This window comes from Saxophila tyrrhenica (assembly GCF_035928015.1).
Source record: "Saxophila tyrrhenica strain CCFEE 5935 chromosome Unknown scaffold_6, whole genome shotgun sequence".
NCBI lineage: Eukaryota > Fungi > Ascomycota > Dothideomycetes > Mycosphaerellales > Extremaceae > Saxophila > Saxophila tyrrhenica.
In genome coordinates, this window is record NW_027041738.1 from 124,113 (window position 1) to 144,861 (window position 20,749).

At 56.3% G+C, this 20,749-nt stretch overlaps 9 protein-coding genes across 9 annotated transcripts; 2 read left to right on the forward strand and 7 right to left on the reverse strand.

Moving 5' to 3' along the window:
- Nucleotides 1-477: 477 nt before the first annotated feature.
- Nucleotides 478-1,281, reverse strand: LTR77_004071 (uncharacterized protein; the record flags this gene model as incomplete). The annotated part of the gene is made up of 1 exon (XM_064801325.1): nucleotides 478-1,281. The coding sequence occupies one exon, from the start codon at nucleotides 1,279-1,281 to the stop codon at nucleotides 478-480; it is 804 nt and encodes a 267-aa protein (XP_064659955.1).
- Nucleotides 1,282-1,621: 340 nt separating this feature from the next.
- Nucleotides 1,622-2,552, reverse strand: LTR77_004072 (uncharacterized protein; the record flags this gene model as incomplete). Its single annotated transcript, XM_064801326.1, has 2 exons — nucleotides 1,622-1,711; nucleotides 1,764-2,552. 2 exons carry the CDS (start codon nucleotides 2,550-2,552, stop codon nucleotides 1,622-1,624), a joined length of 879 nt encoding a protein of 292 aa, XP_064659956.1.
- A 447-nt stretch (nucleotides 2,553-2,999) lies between these two features.
- LTR77_004073 (uncharacterized protein) lies at nucleotides 3,000-4,135 on the reverse strand (the record flags this gene model as incomplete). Its single annotated transcript, XM_064801327.1, has 3 exons — nucleotides 3,000-3,363; nucleotides 3,468-3,612; nucleotides 3,679-4,135. The coding sequence occupies 3 exons, from the start codon at nucleotides 4,133-4,135 to the stop codon at nucleotides 3,000-3,002; spliced, it is 966 nt and encodes a 321-aa protein (XP_064659957.1).
- Nucleotides 4,136-5,440: 1,305 nt separating this feature from the next.
- Nucleotides 5,441-7,734, reverse strand: LTR77_004074 (uncharacterized protein; the record flags this gene model as incomplete). Its single annotated transcript, XM_064801328.1, has 5 exons — nucleotides 5,441-5,929; nucleotides 5,986-6,143; nucleotides 6,262-6,502; nucleotides 6,570-6,755; nucleotides 6,814-7,734. 5 exons carry the CDS (start codon nucleotides 7,732-7,734, stop codon nucleotides 5,441-5,443), a joined length of 1,995 nt encoding a protein of 664 aa, XP_064659958.1.
- A 370-nt stretch (nucleotides 7,735-8,104) lies between these two features.
- Nucleotides 8,105-9,664, reverse strand: LTR77_004075 (uncharacterized protein; the record flags this gene model as incomplete). The annotated part of the gene is made up of 4 exons (XM_064801329.1): nucleotides 8,105-8,440; nucleotides 8,525-8,988; nucleotides 9,047-9,137; nucleotides 9,203-9,664. 4 exons carry the CDS (start codon nucleotides 9,662-9,664, stop codon nucleotides 8,105-8,107), a joined length of 1,353 nt encoding a protein of 450 aa, XP_064659959.1.
- Nucleotides 9,665-9,691: 27 nt separating this feature from the next.
- On the reverse strand, nucleotides 9,692-10,462 carry LTR77_004076 (uncharacterized protein; the record flags this gene model as incomplete). The annotated part of the gene is made up of 2 exons (XM_064801330.1): nucleotides 9,692-10,366; nucleotides 10,391-10,462. The coding sequence occupies 2 exons, from the start codon at nucleotides 10,460-10,462 to the stop codon at nucleotides 9,692-9,694; spliced, it is 747 nt and encodes a 248-aa protein (XP_064659960.1).
- A 245-nt stretch (nucleotides 10,463-10,707) lies between these two features.
- On the reverse strand, nucleotides 10,708-12,135 carry SWD1 (chromatin binding protein; the record flags this gene model as incomplete). The annotated part of the gene is made up of 1 exon (XM_064801331.1): nucleotides 10,708-12,135. The coding sequence occupies one exon, from the start codon at nucleotides 12,133-12,135 to the stop codon at nucleotides 10,708-10,710; it is 1,428 nt and encodes a 475-aa protein (XP_064659961.1).
- A 742-nt stretch (nucleotides 12,136-12,877) lies between these two features.
- Nucleotides 12,878-18,347, forward strand: RPO21 (DNA-directed RNA polymerase II subunit RPB1; the record flags this gene model as incomplete). The annotated part of the gene is made up of 3 exons (XM_064801332.1): nucleotides 12,878-13,163; nucleotides 13,225-13,295; nucleotides 13,368-18,347. The coding sequence occupies 3 exons, from the start codon at nucleotides 12,878-12,880 to the stop codon at nucleotides 18,345-18,347; spliced, it is 5,337 nt and encodes a 1,778-aa protein (XP_064659962.1).
- A 784-nt stretch (nucleotides 18,348-19,131) lies between these two features.
- THG1 (tRNA-His guanylyltransferase) lies at nucleotides 19,132-20,028 on the forward strand (the record flags this gene model as incomplete). Its single annotated transcript, XM_064801333.1, has 1 exon — nucleotides 19,132-20,028. The coding sequence occupies one exon, from the start codon at nucleotides 19,132-19,134 to the stop codon at nucleotides 20,026-20,028; it is 897 nt and encodes a 298-aa protein (XP_064659963.1).
- Between the last annotated feature and the right edge of the window lie 721 nt (nucleotides 20,029-20,749).

Genomic DNA, 20,749 nt, shown 5'->3' on the forward strand with positions numbered 1-20,749 from the left:
GCGAACATGAACCAGCAAGCAAAAACGCGATGAGTGCGCTGTGTTGTTGTTTCGGTTGCTGAGGAGCCAGACGGGCTTTGTGCGGTGACACAAGGGTCTAATGTTTGAGTTTCTTGGCAGTCTCATAACACTCCATGAGGAAGGAGCGAGGGGCGACCTCGCAAATGTCCTCCGGACGCAACCAGCACGTCTTCTCCTCTCACTGAGCATCGACTTGCATAAGCCATGAGATCGAAGAACACGATATTGCATCCCTCAAACTACCAGCTTTCTGGAGTTGAGTCGGGACTGCTGTACATTAGCTCGATCACATGTCGCTGGACAGGCACTTCACTCACTTCTGGCAACAGGATGGCGTAAGGGTTGCATCTTCATTAGCAGCCGCCGAAACCCCTTCTTCTTCCGTCATTCCTCGGCCAGACTCCACAGCCTCGCCGCTGAGCTGTGCTTTAATAATCTAGCAGCACCCTCTTCTGCCTACCCCCTCCCCTCCGTAATGATGCCAATACTTGGTCCTTCCAAACTATCTCCCAATTCCACCACAGTCCGATCATAGACCTTCGCAATCAACATATCCCAGCTCTCCTCTTCCTCTTCCATCGCATCGCCCTCCAATACCAAGCCATCATCCTCATCAACCTCCATCTCATCTTCCTCCTCCTCAAACTCTCCCCTCTTAAAAGCCTCCACAACCCCAACTCGAGTCCTCTCAACCAAACTCCTAACCCTCACCTTCTCCGTCCCACTCACCCCCCTCCTCCCCGCCTCCAACCCCGGCAGCGCCTCGCCCGTCTCAACATCGCGTCCCTGCAACAACCCGGCGAACGCCCGGTCCAACATCCCCAGCAGTCTAAACAGCGCTTTAGGACTCGGAGGCATAGCCGCAATCACTGAACTCAGCAACAGCCCCAGATTCAGCAAATACGGCACTTGCAACGACGGCGTCCCAGACACCCAGACGACCGACGCCAGATCCGCGATATCGCGACACGCCTCTTTCATGCTCGTGTAGCCCTTCACATCTCCCCATGCGTCTGCGTTCTCGCGGCCTTCGTCGCTCAAGTTGGGGTGCGAGAGGGTGGTGCGTTTGGCGAAGCGGCGCTGGATGTGGAGGAGGCGGGTGTCGGCGTAGCGGATGAAGGTGGATTCTTTGGTGCCGCCGGGTCGGAGGGGCGAGTTGCGCGGATGGGGGAGGGAGGCCGCGCCGTGCTGAAGGGAGGATGAGCCGATGGAGGATGGTGGGGGGGAGAGGATGAAGCCGCCTGGTGGTGGGGAGGCCATGTTGTGAGACGACTATGGCAGCATGATGTGAAGAGCGGACTAGCACTAGCCTTTACCTGACTTTGAGATTGGTATAGATACAGAAGCTATCAAGGCCGCGGCATTGCGCGTGTCAAGCAACGGAAACATGTGAAAGGTGAGGTCGAAAGTGAGCTTGAAGCCCGCTTGGCGTTGACATCAGCCAATCATTTCGTAACCATGTGAAAGCAGCAACGATATTCCATCGCCGTTCATCTTTGGGTATCTCGTTCGTATATCATAGCCATGCGAGGTCGTCATAGTCGTAGCAAAGTGCGTATTGGAGCTTATTCGTGGGGTTTGGACGCCGCATGCAGCACGATCAAGAGACCCACCGCTGAGCTTGAGTGTCCCATCCGATCACGCTTAAATCGATATGCAGCGAGCGCAACATCATGTCCACCGTGAAGTCCTATAGCACTGTTAGCATTCAGTCACTCATGCGAATGCAATGCCAGACAGACATCGTCTTCTTTCCCGTCCTCCTGCCAGACCTGCTTCTCCCGCCCCATCTCCTCCACCTCGTCACCACCCCCAGCATCTTCCATAGCATCCTGCGCCTCCTGCCTCATCCTCGCCTTCTCCTTCTTCCGCCACTCCGCCTCCTCCTCCGGCAACTCCTCACCGTCCTCATCAAACTCACAATCCGCATCATCGTCTTCCTTGCCCTCATCCTGCTGCGACCACTCATTCATCTTGTCCGCCTTCTTGTTCTCGCTCTCCCTCCACGCCTGCACGCCTCCCATCCGGCAGACGCGCTCTTTGACAGTGCCAAACAGCTCTTCTGCCGCCGTCTGCGTCGCGAGCTTCCATTTCTGAGTGAGCTCTTCTAGCTCGGCGTCGGTGGTGGAGCTGGTGAGGCGGATGGCTTGGTTGAGGGTGTCGATCTCGTTGCGGATGTTGCGGATCTGGAGTTCGAGGGAGGTGTTGGCCCGTTGCGCTGCTTGCTCGGCCGGATCTCTGTTGCGGCCGGTAGATGTGGTGAAGGCTGCGGTTTTGCGGACGGGTGCTGATCTTGCGGGCGTCTGGAACGAACGTGAGGGTGCCTTGGTTTTGGATTCTGAAGGTGTCGAGGAGTTCACAGTATGGGCAAGCGTGCTCGGTTGGTATGACTGGATGTTGGCCGCATTGTGGCTCGGCTTGAGCGGTGCTGTGTCCGGCTTTGAGGTCCTCAGTGGGGAGACGAACGGTTTCGCAAGTGTTCTTGATGTCTCGTTGAGCTTGCGCCGCTTTGCTGTCAACGGCGACGACATATCTGTGGAAGTGTGTTAAATGAAAATGAAACGCGTCTGGGAAGACGTGTTGGTGGCGCCAATGACGGAGAGCTTTTCGACCTCACCTAAAGACAGGCGAGACAGGCGAGAGCTACCTCCTCAGGCGCTTCTTTGATTCTAACCTCACTTCTCTCTGACAACACAGGACGGTCGTGAAATTCATCTTTTCGAAGCCGGTGAAGGCTCATCATGCAGAACTCCAACGACATCAGAGCCTGGTTTGTAATGTCGAGAAGGAAGCTACGATGCATGGGTTTGGTTTGGGAGCAGGCAAGAAAGCTGTCAATGAGTTCATGAGCTACCTCGTCACCGCATCGAACAACATTCTCTCACAAATGAACGCCACCAAAGAAAGGTCCGAAATTCCGCTTTAGCAACACAGAATCGATGCTTGACCCATCCCATGAGAAGCGGTAACGTCCAAGCTCATCCCCTGCTATATGCCATGTTAAGCTTGTACTCATCCTTGTAATACTGTAGCAAGTCCCATTGGGCAAGATTGCCGACATGAGTCCTCATGCCATTTGCGCGGTCGTGCACGGAGCCGGGCTGTGTACACTTTTGTATCTCCCTCCTGAGCTCTACCAGGGTTGGTCGATCGTGAGGGAGGTATGCAGTGCAGCTATTGACTAGCTCTCGGAGCTGACGTGAATAGAATCCTTCAGTCTTTTCATCAAGCTGCACTGGACGACTTGCCTCTGCGCTGGCGTAGTGGTCATGAAGAGCATGCTCCTTCTTCCAGTTGGCTGTGTCTTGGTTCATCAGTCTTGTCATGATTGCGCTGACGCCCCTAGGAACCGATACTGTTAGCTCGATTGTTACCCGCGTAGAAGCAATGCTTTGGATCTGACTGAGCCACCAGATGTACCGGCATTGAGTCCTTTTACTGCTTACCAGACGTTGCAGGCGCCCCCCAATTTCATTTCCGGTCTGTTGATGCGTGGCAGGTCCAATCTGCTCAGTGAAGTCTTGTGGATTTGCCTGATCATCTCCGGTGCTTTCCAGCCAGGTGTACCTGCATTATCATTGTAGCAAATCGCTGGTATAAGGGTTAGCAAGTCTCAACGATACTTGGAAAAATCGGAGCGGGTAAATTCATGATCACTACTCTTGAGACAATGTCTGAGAGGATACCGGTTGCACTTGAGATTATTAGGGTCCATTTTATCCGTCATGACAGCAATTCCAAAATCACCAAGAACGGCTTTGGGATATTCTGGGAACCTCGGGCTTTCCTCTGGACTATCGAGGAAGATATTGTTTGGCTTGATGTTGCGGTGGACGAAGGATTTCCAGCCCGTGAGCTTTGCAACCGCGGTTGCGTCGCCGAACTCAAGAACGAGACAGGCTTCTATCATATCGTTGAAGAAGCTCAACAAAGCCGCTTCTGGGACCCTCGGACTTCCTTTGCGATGGAGATCATCGCTAGAGATCAGATACTGGAGTGTCTCGTGGGGGCACCACCTCATGTAGACTCTGTACCAGAGCGCCTGGTCTTCGACGTGGTCCGCTCGCGAACTCATACACTTCGCGGATCCTTGCTTTTCTTTCAATGCGTCCATGATGTGAAGCTACATTAGCTTTCTGTTGGCCGGGTGATTTGGATCGCCGTACCAATTCGTCCAGCGAGTCCAGTCGTCTTGATCCATGAAGCAGGGTTTTACAACAACACGGTCAACGACCACACCGTTTCGTTGTCTCAGCCACAGCATTGCCGTGCCACCACCTCCCTCTCCGACGGGTTGGCGAACAGCTGTCCATTCGCTCGCTTCTCCAAGCTGCTCGGTGGGTCAGCCTCTTTTGTTCTTGGCGATGGCTCCGCGCACTGAGGGGTCGATGGAGGAGCCGGCCTTTCGATACTGTTTCAGGACACCTTGATTAGGACCAAGCCCAGGCATTTCGCTATCCTGCATTGGCGAGTCAGCAAATCTCCATCGTCAGCATCACCACCACCTTGGCGATCACTACTTCTTTGCTCCCCTTCCGGTTCTTCTTCGTCTGATCTTTGCACCGCCTGAGGATCATCAGCACCACCAATGGGTCCCTTTGGAACAAAGTGGCCCCGAGGAGGGAGTTCAGCAGGCTCTTCGTCCGGACTAGCTTGCGCTTCGGGATCTGATCGCTCTCCAGCATTGCCACTCGATGCATCTCCCGGTGAACCATTTCCGTCTTCTACTTACGCCGCTACGGCCTGCGCAGATTGGTGAAGGTTAGGGCCCGCAGCAGAATGTCCAGGAGCGGGCTGATGTTGTGTTTGTGCTTGTGGGTGAGGTTGTGCTTGTATTTGCGCTTGTTGCGGGAGAAGGGCAGCAGGAGGTGGAGGCGGAGGAGGATTGCCCTCTGCATCTAGGCCATCTGCTCTATTTGCCGCGAAAGCATTCGTCGCATTCGTCCTCTTGTTTCCCACTGACTGAGGAGTCCACCTCCGTATCAGCTGTTGTCTAGTCGTAGTGGCGTCCACACGGAGTTGCCAGTTGATCCAGACCCTGCGGCCGAGAGTATCGCCTTTGGGTGCCATGGTTCGTTACTGAGTGGGCAGACCAAGAAAGATGGTAATGAGACAGTCTTCTGTCTTCATGGCTGGCGAAGGTAGTGTACGGATGGGCCAGGCGGACCTGACTGTTCTCCTTTGTTGCTATTGCTTGCTGACGGATGCGGAATTCAGGATCTTCTGCCGCAAGGGCGTTGTTTTTTGTTACCCACTGTGCTCAAAGTGTGATTGTCGAGTAAAAGAAACAAAAAGACCTCTCGATGGAAATCGTAAATTTCATCGTCCCAGAAGGATCTGCAGTGGGCTTCGTACCTCTGCTCGCTTTTCGGCCGAACCACTGTAGTACTCCCGGCCATCTTCTTCACCATACCACTAATTAATCTTCCTCACCATCTTCTTCACCATCTTCTTCACCGTCTTCTTCACCATCGTCTTGACCATCGTCTTGACCATCGTCTTGGCCATCGTCTTGGCCATCATCTTGACCGCCTTCTTGACCATTCTCGTCGTCTGACGACGCTTCGTCCTCAGACATGGCCATGCCAAGCTGATACATGTCTTCCTGATGCTGGAAAGCAAAACGGTGTTCAGGACCCACCGGAGCATGGCTCCTCATACCTGACGCCCTGTCGTTTGGATCGCCGGGAGTGGTGAAATAATCAATCTGTTGCCTCAGCTCTAGAAGTTTGATGCGATTTTCAGGGAAGTAGCGGGTGCAGCTTTCGACGAGGTTGATCAGGTCGGCGGAGTACTCCTGGCGCTTGTCGACATTGACGATGAGATGGACTGGATGCGGCTTTATGAATTCTGGCTGTTTGGTGTCGTACTCCTGGTTCATGAGGCGGATGAGGCAGGCGCCGATGCCCTGTAAGACTGTTAGCATGGGTCTCTTATCTCGACGCCTGATCGCCGTGCATTCACACTGCGGCCAACGGGTGTACTCGCCCAAACGTTCGTTGCTGATGTCAGTTGCATTGGATCCGGTCTAATCATCGTGTACAACTGCTCCACATGGATCATCCTTGCCTGCTCAGGGGCACGGAAACCTCTGGTGCCGTGTCGAATATTAAAGCTCATCGCTGTATAAAGGTTAGCATGTATCAACACACCGGGAATGGGCAGCAGGTACTGTCAGGGCACTACTCGTCTTGAGACAGTGTGTAAGACCAGCGGTACCCTTTTACCGGTTACACTTACGATTTCCTGGGCCACCAGCATCAGTCATCACAGCGTTGCCGTAGTCTCCGACTCGGATCGTTGGATAGGCTTTCCAGTCGTCATTTTCTGGTGCATGTCGGTCGATGAAGGCGTTGCTTGTCTTCACATCTCTGTGAACGATTGCTTCCCATCCCGCTATGGGTGACGTGGCCCCCGCATCGCCGAATTCGAGCAGCAGGAATGCTTCGGTCAGATCGTGGAGGATTGACCATAGGGCTGGCTGCAATCGGCGAAACACCAACCATCAGCAAGTCTTCGAAGTTGCAGGGCTGAGTCATTAAACCTACCTCGGGGATAGGAACCAGATGATGTGGTCCCGGGTCGCCATATTCGGGTTCACAAATGGCCTCAGCCAAATCGCCGAACGGACAATAGTCCATGTAAAGCTTGTACCAGGTTTCGTTCGTCTGGACATGGCTTGCTCGCAGCCTGACGACCTTATCTGAACCCGGCTTGCCCTTCAAAAGCTCCATCTGGGCTCAAAGGTCAGCTACGAGATAGTAACATATTCAAACTGGGGCAAGAGCTTACAACTTTGATCTCCATGATCTTCCTCGCTTGAGAACGATCCCTAGGGTTGCCGTACCAGTTTGGCCACATGGCCCACTCGTAATGATTCATGATGACTGTTTTGCAAATGACACGATCAACCACAAGTTCATCGCTGCCAACCTTGCGCCAGAGGTGCGCGGAGCCGTTTCCACCTTTGCCAATGAATGTAGGCACCCATGTAGCTGGCTCGAGGAGGACCGTGTCTGGCCATCCTAGCTTGTCTGTGGGAATAGCTGCTTTTCGCGTGTCCCGAGGCTTTTCGCTTGCTCGGTCCTCCCGAATGAACATATCGTTTGGGTCTGCAGCGGCCTTCGGCGTGCCCTTGAACTTGCGTCTGAGTGTGGTTTTGGGCGCTGGTTGATTAGCTGCTTCACGGTTGTCTCCATTGTCACCGGGACCCGGTGCAGGGACAATGGGACGGGAACTCGGCGAGTAACTAGGCGCGGCCGGCGACGGTGCTGCATTTGCACTTGCTTGAGGAGCCGCATCTGCTATTGGGTGTGGGTTGGCTTGTCCGTTGGCTTGGGCATTCGCCTGGGCATCTGCTTGGGCGTTCGCAGCCGGTAGTGCATTAGTTTGAAGAGCGTTCGCAACTGCACCCACGGCCGTCCCTTGGGCATTTGCTTGGGCATTTGCAGCAGGTAATGCACCAGTTTGAATGACGTTCGCACCTGCGACCCCGGTCGCCCCTTGACCACCAGCGACCGGAACACCACCAAGAGGGACGCCAGTCCTTTCAAGCCCAGCTGCGCGATTCACGCGGTAAGCAGCTGCGGCTCTTCCCCCGGCGGATCTACCGTTCATGTTCGCCCAATCATTCTCCAAGTCCTGGCGGGTTCTGCCTGTCGTACGGAGCTTCCAGTTGATCCAGGCGATGGCGCCGTCTGTGGTAGTATCCATGGCGGATGGCAGTAGGGTAGTTTTCAATGATTGAAGTGTTGCGGAGAAGCCAGGGTGAGATGTGAAAAGGCCTCCTCTCTCGAGGTTGAGTAGTGTGTCTTTGTACTCACCAGCTTGCCTCCGGATGCAGCCACGGCAAAGACGTCGAGAGAGACCGGATAAGTGATTTCTTTGTTCCATTGTGCATTCTCGTGTCCAACCAGCCGATCCAAGCCTGTACCTCTCCTCCCGATACCTGAGTGCCGCCGGAAAAACAGCCCGAGAGGGCGATATGTTCTTCATCATACCCGTCCACTGCCACAGACCTTCAATTTCCCCATCCGCAGCTTCTACCATTCTTGCCACCTCACCATCCGTGCACATCACCCATCTACCCACTCAATTGCAGCTTATACCCGTCCTTCATATGCCTAAACTGAAAAGCCGGATCTGCCGGCACATTCGGATTCGTTCTCATCCCGCTCGCCCCGTCATCCGCCGTACCGGGGGTCGTATATCGATCAATGCTGGCCTTCAGATCAAGCAGAGTAGGCCGGTCTTTCGGAAAGTACTGCGTACAATGCTCGACGAGGTCCCTGAGCTCCTTCGAATAGCGAGGCGCGACATATGGGTCCACAGTAATGTGCTCTGGCTCGGGCGTTGAGAAGAGGTGTGCGTCGGGGAGGCAATCTTGATTCATCAACCGTAGGACAACGGCTCCCAATCCCTGCAAAGACGAGAGGGTTAGCCGAAGTACCGTTGGTTTGCCTACAAGGCGGTCACAGTAGTTGCTGTCCTAACGTGCACTTACCCATACGTTTGTAGCCTGCGTCAGTTGCATCTTATCCTCCGGCCTGGGGAACTTGTACAGATGCTGATGATGCAACCAGTGATGCTGTTCAGGTGCATACCAGCCCGCCGTCCCCTGACACTCGTATGCTATCGGATTCTCCGGATCATCTTTGTCGGTCATCACGGCGAACCCGAAATCCATCGTGCGGGCTGTAGGGAAGGCTGGGAAGTCGTCTGCATCAGGATTAGGCTGATCAATGACAATATTGTCGACCTTGAGATCTCGGTGCACGATAGGAGTCCAGTCCGGCACTCCGGTCTTAGCTGTAGCGTCGCCATATTCGAGCAGCAGGCACGCCTCCGTCAGGTCTTTGAAGATCATCCAGATTACTGCCTCTGGAATCGGCACATCTTCTGGGGAATGACAGCCGTACCCAATGCCGATAACTTGGAAGAGATCGCCGTACAAGCAATAGTTCATGTCTGTTGATCCTCGCATTAGCAGGGTGTGCAAGATGGTACGTTTGCCTGGCAGACTCACATAGCTTGTAGAACCGTCCCTCGTCGTCGACGTGATGTGCTCTGGAGTGCACGACTTTGGCGGAGCCCGGTCTGTCCCTCAGGAGCTCCATCTTTGATAGCAGTCAGCGAGGAGGTATTTCTCTCGGCAACAGACGTAGGTACTTGCCACCTTTACCTCCATCGGAACCCTCTTCGTAGTCCGATCTCTCGGATTCCCCCACCAATTCGTCCATTTCGTCCGCGTATGCTGGCTCATCAGTACCGTCTTAACCACCGTCCGATCAACAATCTTCCCGTCTCGATACTTCAGCCAAAGGTGTGCGATCCCGCCTCCGCCTTCTCCTATCTGTGTGGGGATCCACGCTTGGCCCCCCGGATAGATTTCGTGCGGCCAGCCCTCCGGAAGCAGGTAAAACAACGTTTTGAGTCTACTCTCTTCCGCTTCGCCATATGGCAGGTACTTGGAGTTGACGAAATCGCCATAGTTAACACCCGGTGGGAGAGGTCCTTGCTGCTGTTGTCCGCCGGCTGAGCCCTGGGATGGACCAGGTGCATTCGGACCAGGACCTTGTGGTGCGGCGGGCGACGATAACGATGAGGCAGTCGGTGTACTGAGCGGACCGGCAGGCGTCACCATGATCGCAGGAATGGTTGCCGGAGGAGCCTACTGAGCGGGATCCGCTGCAGCATTGGCTTGACCTGCAGCATTTCCCTGGGCATTGGCATCCGCTACGTCCAACGCCGCACCAGCGAGTTGAACCAGCGCTCCAGCGTTCGCCCGCCCTCCGGCACTTGCCTGAGCGTTCCCAGCTGCTGCTGCCGCCCCTCCTTGAGCAGCCGGACCTCCAGCATTTCCTTGAGCATTCCCGGCAACCGCCGCTGCGCCCTGACCAGCGCCCTGACCCGCCCCAGCTGCGTTGCCCGCATTTCCCGCCGCCGCCGGCGCCTGACCACCGGCATTCCCTGCCGCCGCCTGGCCCTGCCCACCTGTCCGATGCAACTCCCTGTCAAGACCCACCAACTGGTTAGCAGCATATGCCTGCCTCGCCCGAAAGCCTAAAGTCCTCGTGTTTGCGCCCCGCCAGTCGGCCATGATGTCAGCGAGTGTCCGTCCCCCTCTGCGGAGTTGCCATGCGATCCAGGCGCGGGCGTGGCGGGTGTCGGTTGCGTTGTTGGGTGGGTTGGCCCTGTTTGCGCGGGTTGTGTTGGTGCGGTCTGGGTTGCGTATCCTATGTCCGGCAGGTTGGGTAGTCTGGATGTCGAATGCTCCCTTCGGGCTGTTGTGGATGTGAGAAACCTGCTGCGATTGTGTAGCCACCGCGTAGTAGGTGGTATAGGCCTTTGTTCTTTGTTACTTACTGACTGCCGGATGCGGAGACGGTATACAGCACAAGAGGCTTCGGACTTCTTCGCCCTTTGTTCTTCCGACGGCCATTGTGCTGCAGCCCTGCAAAGCAATAAGCAGTACTTTACTAAGACCTGTAGGAAATGCGAATGGAAAATATGATGAAAACAAAATCGACCTTGACGTCAAATGCATGGGTATCTCATCCCTCCCCCTCCCCTTAACGCCACCGCTATGCCGTCCCCCAAACCCACAGTCCGCTCGTCGCCTCCGTATCTTGACAGCTAGCCCAGCGCTAATGCGAGACGCTTTATCATACCGTCCATGCACCACCCTCAATCCGCCCTCCGTCTCTTCCGTCCACTTCCCCCCTCCCTCACTGCCCCCTCCCCCTCCCCATCCTCAAACCCCATCTCATCCTGCGCCGTGCTCTTCCTCCGAAACTGCCCCGTCCCAATCGCCACAATCTCATCCTCCGAATCGCTCTCCCCCATATCCAGCAGCACTGGCATGCGGAACTCGTCTTCCCTCTCCTGCTTGAAGCCGCCCTCGCGCTCAATCTGCTCTTCATCCACGGTCAGGACGTCGACCTCTTCGTCCTCTTGGTCTAAGCGACGCTGTTGGAGTTCTTCGGCGGGGCGGATGTCGAATTCGTCTTCTTTCTCGATGTATTCGACGTTTTCTTCTACTTCGGCGAAGTCTGGTGCTAACGCGCTCCAGCGCTGCGGCATGTTGATGCCCCAGACATACACCCTCCCACTCTCCACCCCAGTCGCTGCCACCAGCGGTCGCGAAGGATGCCATTCCACCGCTCCGAGCTCTTCCTTCGGGCCTTCCAGAATTTTGACCAGCGAGCCGTGCCCGCGCTCCCAGATGTAGATGTCGTGGTTCATGAGAGTAGAAGCCATGACGTAGTCGGCGTTGGAGGAGAAGGCGACGTGGTTCCAGGAGAGGCGGTTGACGACGTCTTGGAACTTGTGCTCGACTTCGAGGTTGATGTTGTCGGGGGAGAGGGTGGGGGAGGTGAGGTCGGGGAGTTTGATGGTGCGGATGATGGTGTCGGAGGCGTTGACGAGGAGATCGCGGCCGGAGCTTGATAGTCGGATGAGGAGGATGGGTTTGCTGCAGAGGCGGGTAGAGTAGACCGTCTCCCGTGTAGAGGTAGAGATCAGATTGAGCCAACCTTTCGTGGTGCCGGTGATGATGTGCGTGCCGCCGGGGGTAAAGGCGGCGACGGTGGTGAAGTGCTTAGCATCAGCCTTTTCCGACGCCTCAGCCTCGTGCGCGCCGCGTTTGGGGAGGTTGGGTAGAGCATGCTGGTGCGTCCGCTTGACGTCGGTAAAGTCGGCCAGCACAGGACGGTATTCGTAAAGCGCCGCGACGCACATCAGCCAGTTCTGCGGATGTAGTTCTGCGATGTAGACTGGAGCGCCTAGATTGCATACCCGCACCCTGCTGCCGTCTTTGAGGTCCCAGAGAATGACCTTCCAGTCTATGGAGCTGCTGAGGAGGTAGCGCCCACTCTTCTCCCATGACAGGGACTGCACTGTGCGGCCGGTGGTGTGGCCTTGTAGTTTGCGGGCGACGCCATTGGTCTCGAGGTCGAAGATGGCAATAGTCCCCTTGGCTGTCCCGCTGGCTAGGAGGTCACCGCGGTGCGAGAAGCGAATGCATACTGCCTGCCCACTGCTGCGTAGTCGAGCGGAGAGGGACTCGGGAATATCTTGCGCCAGCAGCAACGGGTCCGTGAGTGGGAGGTTCATGATGGGAGTACCGTCACGGCGTGTCGAGTCATCGGTGCGGTTGCGCCGACATTATGGAACGAGCTCGCACGTCTTCACTCCTGTCCAGCATGTGACTCAGCGGTGAATAGAGGTACTCGAGTGAGGTGTAGTGAATCGAGGCTCAAGCAAGGGCATACCGCCCTCTCATTGGCCGACGTCTCGCTGCAAGCCGAAAGGGCCACCGCCAAGGCGCTAACAAAGCCGCATCCCGCAACGCAAAGAAGAGGCCGCTGCACATCCACCAACACGCTCGCCTCTCCATCCACCCTCAAACCACCCAGATATCGCCAGATACGCGCGCGATACTGCCACAACTCACACCGCCGCGTGCGAAGAGACAAGAGCACGGTTTCCACTCCTTTCCGCCAGTCGCCGCGGGTCGTCCGACTGACTTCACACGGGCGCCTTCCCATTCTTACCGGCACAGCTTGCGCAGCGAGCGCGCGATATTTCCATCACCGGACATCACAAAATCGAGCGAGGGAGTGACGGAGAGGCTGGAGAGTGTGCGTCGAGGGTCGTGGGAGTGAGGGCAGCCTCTGACGAGGTGGTGCGGTGACAGGGGGCTGCTGTGAAGTGGTGGCGAGAGACGGAGAAAAGCTGGTGAAAAGAGCGCGACGTTCGAGCAGACAAACTCAGACACACGAGTTCGCCGCCAGAGAACGACTTGCCATAGTCACGCGCACACTACGACAAACCGAGCGCGAAGAAATCCGCCAGCATGTCGAACTTCACATTCGCATACTCCTCAGCGCCGCTGAAAACGGTGCAGGAGATCCAATTCGGCCTCTTCCCGCCAGAGGAGATCAAGGCGATGAGCGTGTGCCACATCGAGTACCCAGAGACGATGGATGAGCAGCGGCAGAGGCCACGCGAGAAAGGGCTGAACGACCCCAAGCTGGGCACCACCGACCGTGGCTACAAGTGCGCAACGTGCGAGGAGAGCATGACTGAGTGTCCTGGACACTTTGGCCACATCGAACTCGCCGTGCCGGTCTTCCACATTGGTGAGTTGGTCATCTCTAAAGTTTGACTCAGAGCTGCCTAAACTGACCATCACGTGACCAGGCTACATCAACAAGGTCAAGAAGATCCTTGAATGTGTCTGCCACAACTGCGGCAAGCTGCTGGAAGATGAAGTAAGTATCGCTTACACCCCCATCAGGTAGGTCCTTCTTTTCCCAAATCAGTGCTTACACACATACCTCCAGCGCAACCCAGCGTTCGGACAAGCCGTCCGCCTTCGAGACCCCAAGCGGCGCTTCGAAGCCGTGCATCGCTTGTGCAAGATGAAGAAGACTTGCGAGGCCGACGAGCCTTCCGACGACCCCAGCGACCCGAAAGCGCAGTTGAAGTACCAGGGTCACGGTGGCTGTGGCAATGTCCAGCCTGAGATCCGGAAAGAGCAGCTTCGGCTTTGGGGCACGTGGAAGGTCGCGAAGAGCGACGAGGATGGGGACGAGAAGAACAGCGCGGAGAAGCGCCTGATCGCCCCCGCCGATGCGCTGCAAGTCTTCCGCAACATCTCCAACGATGACCTCAATCGTCTGGGCTGCAACGTCGACTACGCTAGGCCGGAGTGGATGATCCTGACTGTGCTGCCTGTCCCGCCGCCAGCAGTGAGACCAAGCATATCGGTCGACGGCACCAGTCAGGGTATGCGCTCAGAGGATGACTTGACCTACAAGCTGTCCGACATCATCCGCGCAAACTCCAACGTCCGTCGCTGCGAGCAGGAAGGCTCCCCCCAGCATGTCGTTGAGGAATTCTTCCAGCTGTTGCAGTTCCACGTGGCGACGTACATGGACAATGACATCGCCAGCGTGCCAAAGGCGATTCAAAAGTCTGGCCGCCCGGTCAAGGCGATTCGTGCTCGGTTAAAGTCCAAGGAAGGTCGTCTGCGAGGCAACTTGATGGGCAAGCGAGTCGACTTCTCTGCTCGCACCGTCATCACTGGCGATCCCAATCTCGACTTGGATCAAGTCGGCGTACCACGTTCGATCGCAAAGACGCTGACGTTCCCAGAAACTGTCAATGCCTACAACATCCATAAGCTCACCCAGCTTGTCCGTAATGGACCCAACGAGCACCCTGGCGCCAAGTACGTCATCCGCGACAACGGTGAGCGAGTTGATCTGCGACACTCCAAGCGCGCAGGAGAGATGACCCTCCAATACGGCTGGAAAGTCGAGCGCCACATTGTCGACGGCGACTTCATCATCTTCAATCGTCAGCCCTCCCTCCATAAGGAATCCATGATGGGTCACCGCGTCAAGGTCATGCCCTACTCCACCTTCCGCCTCAACCTCTCTGTCACCTCTCCCTACAACGCCGACTTCGACGGCGACGAGATGAACTTGCACGTCCCGCAGGGCCACGAGACCCGCGCAGAGGTTATGAATCTCTGTGCCGTACCTCTCAACATCGTCTCGCCTCAGAAGAACGGCCCGTTGATGGGTATCGTACAAGACACCATGGCCGGCTTCTACCTCATCACTAGGCGTGATGTGATGCTCGATCGCGAGCAAGTCATGAACATCCTCATGTGGGTGCCTGGCTGGGACGGAATAATCCCACCTCCTGCGATCATGAAGCCGAGCCCCAGATGGACGGGCAAGCAGATAGTATCGCTCGCTCTACCAAACGGGCTCAACATGTTCCGCAGCAGCGAAAAGGAGGACAGGGACTTCCCGTTGCACGAAGTCGAGGGCATCCAGATACAGAACGGCGAACTCATCCATGGGCGCATCACGAAGAAGATTGTCGGAGCATCGCCTGGAACGGTGATCCACTACGTCTACAATGACAAGGGCCCTGAGGCGGCGGTCGAGTTCTTCAACGCTGCGCAGCGCATTATCGCCTACTGGCTTCTGCACAACGGCTTCTCTGTCGGCATCGGCGACACCATCCCTGACGCGGAGATGGCTGCGAACATTGAGAAGGCGATTCAGGATCAGAAGGCTGAGATCGAGAAGATTGTGACGCTTGTGCAGACGAACAAGCTGGAACAGTTGCCCGGCATGACGATTCGTGAGACGTTTGAGTCGAAGACCAAGATGCATCTCGATGATGCCAGAAACAAGGGTGGTGACGTCGCGTACAACGACATGAAGAGCTGCAACAACGTGTCGACTATGGTCAAGAGTGGCTCCAAGGGCAGCACCACCAACGTCTCGCAAATGACGGCCGCGGTGGGTCAGCAGTCACTGGAGGGCAAGCGGTTGCCGTTCGGCTTCAAGTACCGGACGCTGCCTCACTTCCCCAAGGACGACTACTCGGCTGCTTCCAGAGGGTTTGTCGAGAACTCCTACCTGCGTGGTCTCACACCCCAAGAGTTTTTCTTCCACGCCATGGGTGGTCGAGAAGGTCTCATCGATACAGCTGTCAAGACTGCAGAGACTGGGTACATTCAACGTCGTCTCGTCAAGGCTTTGGAAGAAGTCATGGTCAAGTACGATGGGACAGTGCGAAACTCACTGGGCGACATTCTGCAGTTCATCTATGGCGAAGACGGACTGGACGCCATGTGTATTGAGCCTCAGAGCTTGGAGATCATCATGTCCAGCCAGCAGGCTTTCGAGAGGAAGTACAAGATCGACGTCATCACGCCTAGCAAGGACTTTCAGCTCACTAGGGATGAGCTTGAGATGGCCGACGAGATCCAGGGTGACATCGAGGTGCAGGCGCTCTTCGACGAGGAGTTCGACGAGATCCGCCACGCTCGTGACAAGATCCGAAAGGGTCTGGACGACGCGAGCGAGAGCATGCAGCTGCCGCTCAACGTTGGGCGCATGATTCGGAATGCTCGTGACAAGTTCAAGATCAAGGATGGTGCTCGCAGCGATCTTGACCCACGGGACGCCATTCCGAAGATCAAAGCTATGCTTGATAGGCTGAGGATCGTGCGTGGCGACGACGACTTGAGTGCTCAGGCTGATTTGGACGCGATGTTGCTAACCAAAGCCAATTTCCGCAGCCGACTTGCCTTCAAGCGGATCGTCAAGGAGGACAGCTTGAACAAGCTTGCGCTCGACAACATTCTCGGCGACATTGAGAACCGCTTCTCGCGCTCTTTGGCCAGCCCAGGCGAGATGGTCGGTGTGCTTGCTGCGCAGAGTATTGGTGAGCCGGCTACCCAAATGACGCTCAACACTTTCCATTTGGCTGGTGTGACAGCCAAGACGACCACCAAGGGTGTGCCGCGTCTCAAGGAAATCTTGAACGTGGCTGAGAACCTCAAGACGCCCAACATGAAGGTCTACCAATTGGAGAAGGACCGGCTCAACCAAGAATCTTGCAAGGATCTGCGGTCGAAGATTGAGCACACCAGTCTGCGGGGTGTTACGGACGAGACAGAGATCTACTATGATCCAGTCATTGACAGCACGGTCATCGAGGCTGATAAGGATATGGTGGAGTCTTACTTCATTATCCCTGAGGACTCCGCGGAGCCTATGGACCAGCAGAGCAGGTGGCTGTTGCGTATTGTGTTGGGCAGACGACAGCTGTTGGACAAGGGCCTCACCGTCTCCGACGTCGCCCGTCGCATCAAGGAGATCTTTGGCTCGGACGTCGCAGTCATCTTCTCCGACGACAACGCCGACGAGCAGGTTGTGCGTGTGCGTATGCTCACCGGACACGCTTCTCGCGACATGAAGGACGAAGAGGAGGGTGGGCAGGAAGAAGAGGACACCCTCAAGCGTCTCGAAACCCACATGCTCGACACCGTCGTGCTGCGTGGCGTCAACGGCGTCCGCCGCGCCTTCGTCAGCACGGATTTGCACATGTACGAGAAGGACACCGGCGAGCTCGTGCGCAGCAAGCACGACGAGAAGTGCAAGGAGTGGTATCTCGACACCGACGGCGTGAATCTCCGCGACGTCCTTAGTGTGGACGGCGTGGACGAGACGCGCACGACGTGCAACCATTTCGGCGAGATCATGAAGGTGTTTGGGATCGAAGCGACACGTGCGGCGCTGATGCGGGAGTTGAAGGATGTCTTGACGAATGATGGCTCGTACGTCAACCACCGCCACATGGGCATCTTGTGCGATGTCATGTGCGCTCGTGGCAGTCTGATGGCGGTCACGAGACATGGTATCAACCGTGCGGATACTGGTGCGTTGATGAGGTGTTCGTTTGAGGAGACGGTGGAGATTCTTTTCGAGGCGGCAAGCTCTGGTGAGCTGGACGACTGCAGGGGTGTTTCCGAGAACATCATTCTTGGACAGCTGGCGCCTTCTGGGACTGGAGAGTTCGACTGCTTCCTGGACCAGGAGATGCTCAAGACGGTCGTGTCGACGCAGAAGGCGATGGGATCGCTGGCTGCTGGGGCCGCCAGCCCGATGGATGGTGCCATGACGCCTTACGATATGGGCTCGCCGCTCGCCGAAGGCTATGGCGCTGGTGGACAAGACTACGGCGCCTCGTTCTCACCCATCATTCAACCTGGCGCAGACGAGGCCGGCGGTCTCACTTCTTACGGATCGATGGCCGGCGGCTTCAGCCCGTACGGCGGTAGAGGCGGCATGAGCCCTGGCTACGAATCTGGCTACGCTCCGCAGAGCCCGAACCCCTTCGGAGGCATGTCGCCCGCCAGTCCTTACGGAGGCTACTCGCCTACATCGCCTTCAATGAGCTACAGCCCAACGTCGCCTGGTGCTGGGTTGTCGAGCCCGGCGTACCAATTCGGCGGCAGTCCGAGCTCGCCAGCCTACACGCCCACATCGCCCTCTTACAGCCCAACGAGCCCATCCTACAACGCCGGCACCGGCAACAAAGTCTCGCCCACCAGCCCAAGCTACTCGCCCACCTCGCCGAGCTACTCCCCAACCTCACCCTCCTACTCCCCCACCTCGCCAAACTACTCCCCCACCTCCCCCGGCCACGTCGGCAGCGCCACCTCCCCCAAATACTCCCCGACATCCCCGCAGTACTCCCCCACCTCCCCGCAGTACAGCCCGACGTCCCCGACCTACTCCCCGACCTCACCGAAGCAGACCCGCAGCGGCACAGGCATCAGCCCGACGAGTCCGAGCTATTCTCCCACGTCGCCCGTGTACTCGCCGACGAGCCCCGCACAGAACTCGTACAGCCCGACGAGTCCGAGTGGGCAGTTTGGGGGTGGAAACGGGAGGAGTCCGACGAGTCCGCAGTACTCGCCTACTAGTCCGCAGTATTCGCCCAAGTGAGTAACATGTTTTGCACGCGTGAGGGTGTGAGTGGTTTGCTGACAGGGAGGCAGTTCACCGAAAGAGGAATAGAGCTCGATTTGAGCGTTTCGAGGTGGTGTTTTTTATCATGTTTTTGTGGCGTAAGGAAGATCGAAGGCCAGAAAAGAGAGAGTGCGGTGCAGCGATGAGATTGATCTGAGGCCGCAAGAGGATGGGGAGAGGAAGGCGTTCTCTTCGCTGAGCCCACGCTACCTTTCTCTTTCTCCCGCTTCATCTCTGGTCTTTTCGAGTCGGCTGCTGAAGTGTATCAACATCATTGCTTGCTTGAGTTTTTGCAGCGTTCGGGCATCGGGGGGACCGGCTGGTCATGGAACAACGGCGTTTTCTCAATGCATATTATGGGATGGGAGCAGGACGGGCTGCTGGTTTTGGATGCGAGTGCGCTTCCTTCATCATATCAAAGAAAAAAAGATGGGGGGTTTTTGATGGGAAGTGGTTGTGTGTTTTTAGATGACGGGAACAGAATGATACCTGGGGGGCGAATGGTTTTGCACTGGGGGATGGGGTGGTGGACTTTGTGGATATGGATATGGTAGGGTAGTAGGGGAGCGAAATATGACATCGTGAAAAGTGCGCACTGTGCCTCTTGTGCATTGTGAATTGTTCTGCTGCAGATTGAAATCTGTGAGAGACCGTTCGCCCCGATATGAGTCGCTCCTGCTTGTCACGGCGGGACCTCACTTCTTATCTTAACTTCACATCGTCCTGCAAAAACACGTGAAAACAACCCCACACCTCGACCATGGCCAACAGCGGATTCGAATACGTCCGCCACTTCGAGCATCACGACGCCATTCCCCCCTCCAACTGGATCGTCGTGCGCATCGACGGCCGTGGCTTCAGCAAGCTCTGCAAAAAGTACAGTTTCTCAAAACCCAACGACCAACGCGCTCTGGATTTGATGAACGCCGCTGCTACAGAGGTCGTTCGTTCACTGGTGGACATCGTGCTCGCCTACGGCCAGAGTGACGAGTATAGCTTCATTTTCCACGAGTCCGCTACGATGTTTGAGCGGAGAGCGGCGAAGTTGGCTACGACGGTTGCTACAGCGTTTACCGCGGAGTATTGTCTCCAATGGCCAACTTTCTTCCCGGAACAGCAGCTCAGCAGGCCCTTTCCGACGTTCGATGGGAGGTGCGTGGCGTATCCTAAGCGCAAGATTCTAAGGGACTACTTGGCGTGGCGACAGGCGGATTGTCATATTAATAACTTGTACAATACGGTTTTCTGGAACTTGGTGCTGAAGGGTGAGATGGACGGGAAGGCGGCGGAGGAGGCGCTCAAGGGCACGTTGGCAGCCGATAAGAATGAGATTTTGTGGTCGCGGTTTGAGGTGAATTATAACAATGAGCCGGCGATTTGGAGGAAGGGAACGGTGGTTTATCGCGCTTATGATGCGGAGGAGGGGGGGACGAGGCAGAGTGGTGATGTCGAGGGTCAGCGGAGCAGTGGTGGGAAAGGGCTGGGTGGAGGTGTGAGTGAGGGGGCGAAAGGGGGGAGTAAGAGTCAACTGGAGAAGGAGAGGAAGAGGAAGCAGAAGGCGAGGATTGCGGTTGAGCATGTTGATATTATTGGGGATGGGTTTTGGGAGGCGAGACCGTATGTTTTGGCCGGGAAGAGGGGGCATGTGGAGGAGTGACTGCTATGGGTGGAGGAACCACTGCTGTCGAGAATTGGGCAATGTCGTGTATCTTTCGCTTCACCATCCCGGACGATGGAGGCTTCTCGGTGGGTTGAACGATCGACGCTCGTCGTATCGAAGAGGCGCATGAGGTGGAGAAACACCGCGCGAGATTGGTACAAAAAACGGAGGGGAGTGTTGTGGGAGGTTGCAACAAACTTATGGCGGATCACTGGCATTCGCCTGCATCGTGATTACCAGACGCAAGAGTGCACCAAGCGGCTTCCCAGATGTACGTACGCCTCGCTGTATTCAACGGCTCGACCGAACGCCAATCGACCTATTCCACCGCTCTTCTCGAACGCGCCTAGGTCCGGTCTCCTGGAGCTTGCCATGAGGGGGCCCTGCTCGCTGAGGTACGGCCAGGGACGGTCCCGAGCTTGTCGGGATGGAGTTGCTTTGTTCCAGATACCGCTTGTCGCTCTAGGAGCAGGTTGGAGATACTCAACGCTCTGCTGCTTCGTACTCTCGGCTCCGTGGAGAGTTAGATCTTCATGTCGACACGTGCCGGGTGTTTTCAGCAGTCTTTTCACCAGACTCCAGTGCGTGATGGGAATCCAGGTTTTCCAGACCCAGCAGTCCGAAAGAGACCGTACGAGATCCACGGTTGCTTCACTTCAATGTCACTCTCGAGGAGAAGTCGCTGAAGTTTCTTTGTGGTCAAACTAAGGCTGCATGG